The sequence below is a fragment of the Fistularia commersonii genome, chromosome 26 (assembly GCF_037954325.1).
Source record: "Fistularia commersonii isolate RoL2024-O1a breed Wild chromosome 26, RoL_Fcom_v1.0, whole genome shotgun sequence".
Lineage (NCBI taxonomy): Eukaryota > Metazoa > Chordata > Actinopteri > Syngnathiformes > Fistulariidae > Fistularia > Fistularia commersonii.
In genome coordinates, this window is record NC_141309.1 from 6495842 (window position 1) to 6502925 (window position 7084).

At 48.2% G+C, this 7084-nt stretch overlaps 1 protein-coding gene and 1 long non-coding RNA gene across 3 annotated transcripts; one reads left to right on the forward strand and one right to left on the reverse strand.

Moving 5' to 3' along the window:
- The first annotated feature begins 1081 nt into the window (after nt 1-1081).
- pik3ip1 (phosphoinositide-3-kinase interacting protein 1) lies at nt 1082-6994 on the forward strand. Its single transcript, XM_086173843.1, has 6 exons — nt 1082-1420; nt 1565-1669; nt 2052-2168; nt 3135-3323; nt 3444-3522; nt 5340-6994. The coding sequence occupies exons 1-6, from the start codon at nt 1309-1311 to the stop codon at nt 5554-5556; spliced, it is 819 nt and encodes a 272-aa protein (XP_086029969.1). The 5' UTR covers nt 1082-1308; the 3' UTR covers nt 5557-6994.
- On the reverse strand, nt 3318-5439 carry LOC147218383 (uncharacterized). 2 transcript variants are annotated; one of them, XR_015108800.1, is made up of 3 exons: nt 5320-5439; nt 5099-5222; nt 3318-4756 (listed from the first exon to the last, which is right to left on the reverse strand). It is a non-coding gene; the product is annotated as an uncharacterized LOC147218383 (long non-coding RNA). The 2 variants fall into 2 exon arrangements; XR_015108799.1 differs by lacking the exon at nt 3318-4756 and having other exon boundaries at nt 4991-5222.
- Nucleotides 6995-7084: the final 90 nt, after the last annotated feature.

Consider the following 7084-nt stretch of genomic DNA (forward strand, 5'->3'; position numbering starts at 1 on the left):
AGATTTATATGTTTGCAAAAAAACAAAGGATTAAACAAATATTAAAATAAAGGTGGATTTCGGTTAAAGGAGTCAATCTAGGGAATGGTTTAAAAATCCAAATAAAAATGCGTGACACTGAATGGATTCAGAACTTAGTTAGAAATAATAGTATTAGTAATAAATATAAAATTGAGTTATGGAACAGCAGCGGGAGTGCTTGTAAACTTCCTATTGTGTGCATAGTATATACATTTTATTCTTAATTTCTAAAATGCCGTAGCTTTAGCAGACACCTTTTCGATCAAGCCTTGCGTTGTCGTTTATTAACGCAAACGTTTATAACTTTTATCATTGCATAGACCAAATTAAACGCACTTAAACAAAACTAAAAAAGGGGGGGCATCACAAACAGCAGACTATTAATTCAAAATAGTAATAAGAAAATAAAGTTATAGAGATGAAACGCATTTGCAAATGACGTCAAGTGCCTGAATTGGATGTTAATTTGATGAAAACAAGATTATTGATACAATTGCAAGCATTGCTTCCATATAAAGGCCACGGTGGTGTTTGGCGTGGGTCCCCGCGGTGCACGCCGGGAAACCTCCACCCCCACCCCCCCGTGGAAGGTGATGGAGAGTGCCGTGGCAGCTGCCAGCGTGTTTGCACTGCAGATCTCATGAAAGCCCCCGTGTTGGAGCGGGGTCACGGGTTAACCCCACGCCCACGCCGACCCCACGGCCACCCCCCACCCTGCTGGCCCCTGCAGGCTCAGGGGCCCCCGTGCTTTGGGTGCAGGGGAGGAGGAAGAGGATTTCGGGTTCGGATCAGAATAGTCACCACGGGTGGGGTGGGGATGCGGGGGGGGAATTGGGCATCAGCTATTCATCAACCTGCGTGGACGGTGGAAACGTAATGACGCTGTAATAACACGTTAATACCGGTTATTACACAATCACTTGTTGTGAGCCGGTTTGTGGAGAGGGAGGGCGTGCGCGTGCGCGTGACAGAACCTGGTGAGACTTTAGGACCACGAAGTCGGTGCCGCTGCTGTTGCTGCTGCTGCTGCTGCTGCAACTCCTCCTCCTCTTCTTCATCCTCCTCCCACTGCTGGAGGCTGTTTATGAGGAAAGCTGAGCTCTCCGACAAAAACAAGGGCTGGGACTTCGGCGAGAGGGAGCAGTGCGTCTGAAGCCTTCAGCGCAGGCCCCCCCCCCTCACCTCCACCCTCCTCAACCCTCCAATTTCCGACACCTTTGTTTGTCGTTTTGTGCATTTGTTTTTCTGTTTCTTTGGATTGGTCCCGTCCAGAAGCAGAAGGGAACCATGCTGCCTGTGCGCTCCGGACGCTTTCTCTGCAACGCTTTTCTCTCTTTGCACGTTGTTTTCCTGAGCGGGGCGTTTGTGGAGAGCAGTGCACCCGATGGGGATCAGAAAGGTAACTTAAAAACTGTTTTTTTTCGTATTTTTTTTAAATGCACTGTTTTCCTCTGTGTCCAGAATCTCATTTTCTGTCAACCTGGAAACTCCTTAACTCCCCCAAAAACCTACATGTCACTTTTATTCCACTGTTATTCTGCAGACTGCATTAAATCCAACGGTGAGGAGTACAGAGGGGAAGCCCAGAGCTCCTCCTCCGGGCTGACCTGTCTGAACTGGACCAGCATCTTGACGGATCCGGAAAAAGGTAACATTCTCTCACACAAACACTTTGATTTACTTGAATGCAAGAAACACCAGCTTTCTCCACCTGTTTGTAATTTGAGGGTAATCTGTCACAGCCAAAAAAAAAACAAAAAAAAAACACCATCACTGCATGTTAAAAAACACAGGAGGGGATCCAGAGGAGGGTATTTACAGGAAAAACAGATTGTCTCTTTTTAAAAGGCTCCTGCAGCAGCTGCTGTTTCCTGTCTTTGTCCTCCCCCCCATGGCGGCGGCCAGCTCAGCGCACTGTTATGAAGTTGTGTGAATGATTGATGAATTCAAATGGTCGGTCCAGAAAAAGGGGAAACAGTAACACATCTCCGACCTTTTCCCCCCCCAACCCAAAAAAAAAAAAAAAACAGGTCTGGGGGATCACAATTACTGCCGGAACCCGGACTCCTCCGAAAAGCCGTGGTGCTACATCGCCGGACCCGACGGGACGACCCAGCGAGAGTTCTGCTCAGTCCCGGCGTGCGAAGGTAGCGTCTAAATGTGGGTTATGTCTGGGGGTGGGAGGGGGGTTGGGGGTTAATGAGGCTAAGTTTTTCCCCAGTCAAGGTCCGCTCATTAATCCCCAAAAAAAAAAAAAAAACAAGCCCGAAGAGTTCACTGTCAATTCGGCCAAGTTGAAAATAAAAAAAAAAAAAGGGGGAATTATCGAAGCTGCGGCTCATCGAGCGGTTTGCAACCGCCCCAAGTCAGTTTTGTTCCTCCGTCCCTGCAACCTTTCCGCCACGAGGCCTGAAAAAACTTCAAGCTACCACAGACGCATTTTCTGGTAACCACGCCCTCGAACCCGTCGCTCATTGGCAGGCGGGGGGGGGGGTTCGAGGTCTCCTCGGAGACAGGCTGCGATTGGCCGGCGGGGCGGCGGCGGCGGCGGGGGGGGTGGGTACATGACTTCATGTCGGAGCGGAGTTAGTAAACAACAACTCCTCTTGAGGAAGTGGCGAAGAGAGCGAGTGCAGATCTCAGCGAGCTTCCTGTCTCTGAGAGAGAGGAGGGGGGAGAGGGTTTTTAAAAAAAACAACACGTGCTCGCCGTTCGGGCTGATTTACGTTTCCCTCCCACTGCTTTTTCCTCCCAACGGGAAGGCAAAGTGAAGGCCGTACGTCAACGATCTGGTTCCGAGTTGAATATCATCCAGTCTAGTAAACAGATAAATCCGATTAAAACTCCACCGGGTGCGTAAGAAATCATCGTCTGCTGCTTCCAACACGTAAGAGGGAGGTGATACGAACGGGATCAAATCACACGAGGATGTTTGATTTTGTAACAGAGTGTCATTCGGAGTGTCATTCTTGCATTCCAAAATAACATTTTCAAATGTAGATCTGTTAACATTCAGCCGGCGGGATACTTAAATGCCCCGGGACGGCGATTTATCAGATTCCCCTCCTTGGATACTTTGATTTACCCTCCTCTTTTTTTTTTTCCACCTGCAGATCAGACAACAGCGGGGAAGGCGGAGTCCATCCGCCCAACGACGGCGGCGACCTTTTCCACCACCCGAAGCGTCCAGCAGGCAAAGCCAAGGGTTTCCCAGGGAGGTGTTGCTGTCGCGCAGCCGGTCATGGGGATCAGCCAGAGGGTTCACACGGGGCCCAAGAAGAAGAAAGATCTCGGCACACTCGGTAGGCCACGGTTTTTCACGCGACGCTGTGAAAAAAAACAGTCCGGGGATCTCTCTGCTGCCACCTGGCGCAGAAATGCTCGCTCTACACGCTTAAATGTTGCGATTCTTTTCCTCTCAGGCTACGTCCTCGGCGTCCTCATGATGGCCATCATCATCATCCTTGGCGCAGGCATCACCGTCGGGTACTTCTACAAAAGGTCCGTGCTTGAATCACAACAACCAAAAAGATAAGATAAAAAACATAAATCGGCACACGTGTTCTAGTAGCACGTTTCCGTAATGTTCGTCCAAGTGTAGCGGTTACCTAGACAACAGTCGACCCCGGTGCATCGCTTTTTCCTTGCAGGATCCATCCTGTGTCGCTCTAGGAGGAGAGGTGCGGGGAAAAGAAAGCCCTTAGATCTATTTAAGATACTCTGCATTTCATATTCTAGGAAGAGAGCGCGGTGCCAAGGGGGGCCCGGATGTGTTTTTTTTTTTTTTTTTCGGGGGGGGAGCCCGTGAATGTGTGTGTGTGTGTGTGTGTGCGCCGTGGTTACATAAACGGCAAAGCGGGAGAAGTGTCACCGATGCGCACAAAACGTTCCTCCGGATTTGCCTGTCGGATCTGATTAGCATCATCTTTATCCGCTATATTTAGACGGCGATTATCAGAGAGAAGGCTCTGTGACCTCCGTGCACATCGCATCATCGCAGCTGCGTGCGTGTAATGATGTGCGCGTATCATGGTCCGCAGCTCCACCCCCTTCAAACCCTCCCGGCCACACCCGTCTGCGTCTTCTCGCTTTCCAGGACAATAAATCTAGGGAGAAATTGTAAGATTTAGTTTGTCTACACAAAGGACGGAGCTCGTATCACTATATCGATTAATAAATTACCTTCCTGGGGTTACGCGGCGCGAAGCAAGGAGATCCCTGGTTGGATTGCGGTAGGGGAGCTTTCTGTGTGGAGTCCGAATATTCTCCCCCATGTCTGTGTGGGTTTCCTCCCGGTTTCCTCCCAAAAACATGCAGGAGGTTCTGTGGAGACACTAAATTACTCAAACATGTGAATTAGAGTGAATGCGTGATGACATGTTTCTATATCAGTGGTCCCCAACCATTTTTGTACCAGACTATTTTAATGCATGAACATGTTTCTGCGGAGCGGTTAAAAACTTGTAAGTTCATAGTATTTAATTTGAATACAAGGATAAGGGTTTATATTAGGGAATTAATACATTAAATGTGGCAGTAATGCGAAGGGTGGAACAGTCGCTTTTCAAAATAAGATCCGGAAGGTCTCATGTTTGCAGATCGGTACCGGTCCAGGGATCATTTATGATGTACGAATGAGAGAGTGAACGGTTGGTCGTCTCTCTATGTGGCTCTTCGATCGACTGGCAACCGATCCAGGGTTGAAGTACCACCGCCACCATGACTGCAGGATCAGCTGCAAAGATAGCAAATGAATGAACGTTCATTTTAACATCCACCGCTAATCACACAGCACAATCAAATTAACTGAATGTGTTTCCGGCTCAAATGAGCTTCAGTCTAATCGAAGCATTTGGAAATGATTCAGCGACTGCTCGCTGTTTGTAAGGCGGCGCCTCGCAGCATATGTGGCAAGTTCCGGTAAGAGGAACGGGTGAGACGGAGCGTGTAGCCGCAGTCTGTTTCGTGGCGCAGGGCAGGGTTGTTTTTTTTTTTTGGCTCTGGATCGGTAAAATCTGGGCCCCGAAGGCTGTTTCCCGCTCCCCACCGCGCCAACCTGAAGTAGCGCTTTCCTCACCGGCTCGTCGGTTCCCGGTTCCCTTTTCTACCATCTGTCACTTCGCTGCAGAGTCAGCGCACGTCACACCGGGTCCTCTTGTCACTGATATTCACTGCTTTTGATCCAAGTCTAGAAAAACAAGCTTTGGGATAGCAGTATAATAATAATAGTAACAAAAAGGACATTTAATTTATTTTCAGTTTTGGATCTCTTAAGGTGTAATCGGATCATCAACATACCGGATGTCTCTTTTGCTTAGGGGCCGGGACCTGAAGTCCAAGCACGAGCAGCGGGTGTACGAGCGGGAGATGCAGAGGATAACCCTCCCCCTGTCGGCGTTCTCCAACCCCACGTGCGAGCTGGTGGACGAGAACACCATCGTAATCACGGCCGAACAGGAAGTCACCCCCGTGCAGGAGGAAGTAGATGGCGGGGACCCCCTCATGGGCCAGCAGGCGGTGACACCCGGAGCGTGAGCATCCTCAATCGGGTCTTGATCGAATCCCAGCGGGCCGAAAAAAAAAACACGAACTCCAGTTTCTCCTCTGAACGTTCTCGGGAGTCTCGGAGGCGGGGGGGGGGGGCGCACCGGTTGCCCCGGTGACCTTCGCCACGGAGACGAGCCCCAACCACAAACCAGGTTATCTGAAACACTCTGGACACGGCGATGACGAGAACAGATGAGTGTTTCATAAAACTGAAATTTGTGAAAACGCAAAAAGAAAGTCACTGACGTTTATATTTGATATCTGGAAAAAAAGACAAAAAAAAGCCCAGCCCTTTTAAATGTCAGTATAAAACTAGACAAATGGGAATTTGGGTAGCCATTGTTTAAAATGGCGAGGGATAAAGAAAATTGATTCGAGCCAGGTAGTGTTCGCAGGCTTCGGTTTTCTTTTTTTTTGGTCCAAGTGGAAAGAATTTCCCCAAAGTGTTCAGCGTTATTGTTGATGAAATCTGCGCTTTACTTCCTTTTTGTTCGGAACTGCTGGCTGTGCCGAAGGGGAACCACTTGTAAAGAACCAGGTGTGTCTCGAAGACACTGGTGTGACACACACACACATACACAAAAAAGTTCTCCTCCAAAGACCGGTAGGTGGGGGAGCGAAAAAAAAAAAAAGCCCAGTGATGACTAACAAAGACTTCCATCTCGAAAAATGCCTTAGCATGATGCTGAATGTATTTCTATATTTTCTTTCAACCCAGGTGTTACATTTTTCTTTCTTTACTTTTCGTCGAGCCGATGCAGTTACGCGGCGTGTCAGGCGTCGGCAGACTCGGAAGAGGACGTGTCCTTTTTCTTCCACAGGTTAAGGAGTGACAGGAAATGATGGGGGTGGGGGTGGGGGGGTGGGGGGGCTCTCGGGAGGTGCGAGAGATAGCGGTTTAGTGTGTAGGATGAAATAGCACTGCCGGGACATGGACGACAGCTGGGATCTCAAACAAGAAACGCCAGTGTCCGCCTCTGCAGGGCAGGGCGAGCCCCAAGTCTAGATTCCAGTTTTTTTGCTCTTGGTGCTCGGCGGTGGAGGCAGTTGTGGGGCAGAAGATTAAAAAATATATAAAAATTTTTTTTAAAAAAAGTCAATTGTTGTCATCTATTGAATGCATGCACCTCCAGTATGCTTGGATTTGCATCCAGAGTAAAAGTACTCCATACAGATGAGAAAATTTGTACATAGAGTATTTTTGTGTGTTGCAGCTGTTTCCTTTAAGCACAGTTTGATTATAATTACATTGTCAGATGTCCTGGTTTTATGACAACTGCTAGATTCACACTGTATTTTTATTTGATTTCGTTTTTGTTACTGTCACTCCGTCATCGTGTCGGCCGTAACTCCTATGGTTTAGTATTTGTACGTTTGGATGGCGGATTTTTACTGCCGAGACTGAAATAAAACATTGAGCACAGAAGTTGAAATGTTTTGTGTTTTAAAAGCTTTGATGTTTTCGTCGGTCTGGTCGGTATGAAATATTCAAATATTCAGAAACACGGATTCATTC

What these genes read in the sequence shown, in the direction of transcription:
- pik3ip1 (XM_086173843.1), top strand. Translation starts at nt 1,309, where the DNA reads ATGCTGCCTGTGCGCTCCGGACGCTTTCTCTGCAACGCTTTTCTCTCT. An exon ending in CTTGACGGATCCGGAAAAAG is followed by an intron (nt 1,670 to 2,051) that starts GTAACATTCTCT and finishes AAAAAAAAACAG; the next exon opens with GTCTGGGGGATCACAATTAC. An exon ending in GAAAGATCTCGGCACACTCG is followed by an intron (nt 3,324 to 3,443) that starts GTAGGCCACGGT and finishes TTTTCCTCTCAG; the next exon opens with GCTACGTCCTCGGCGTCCTC.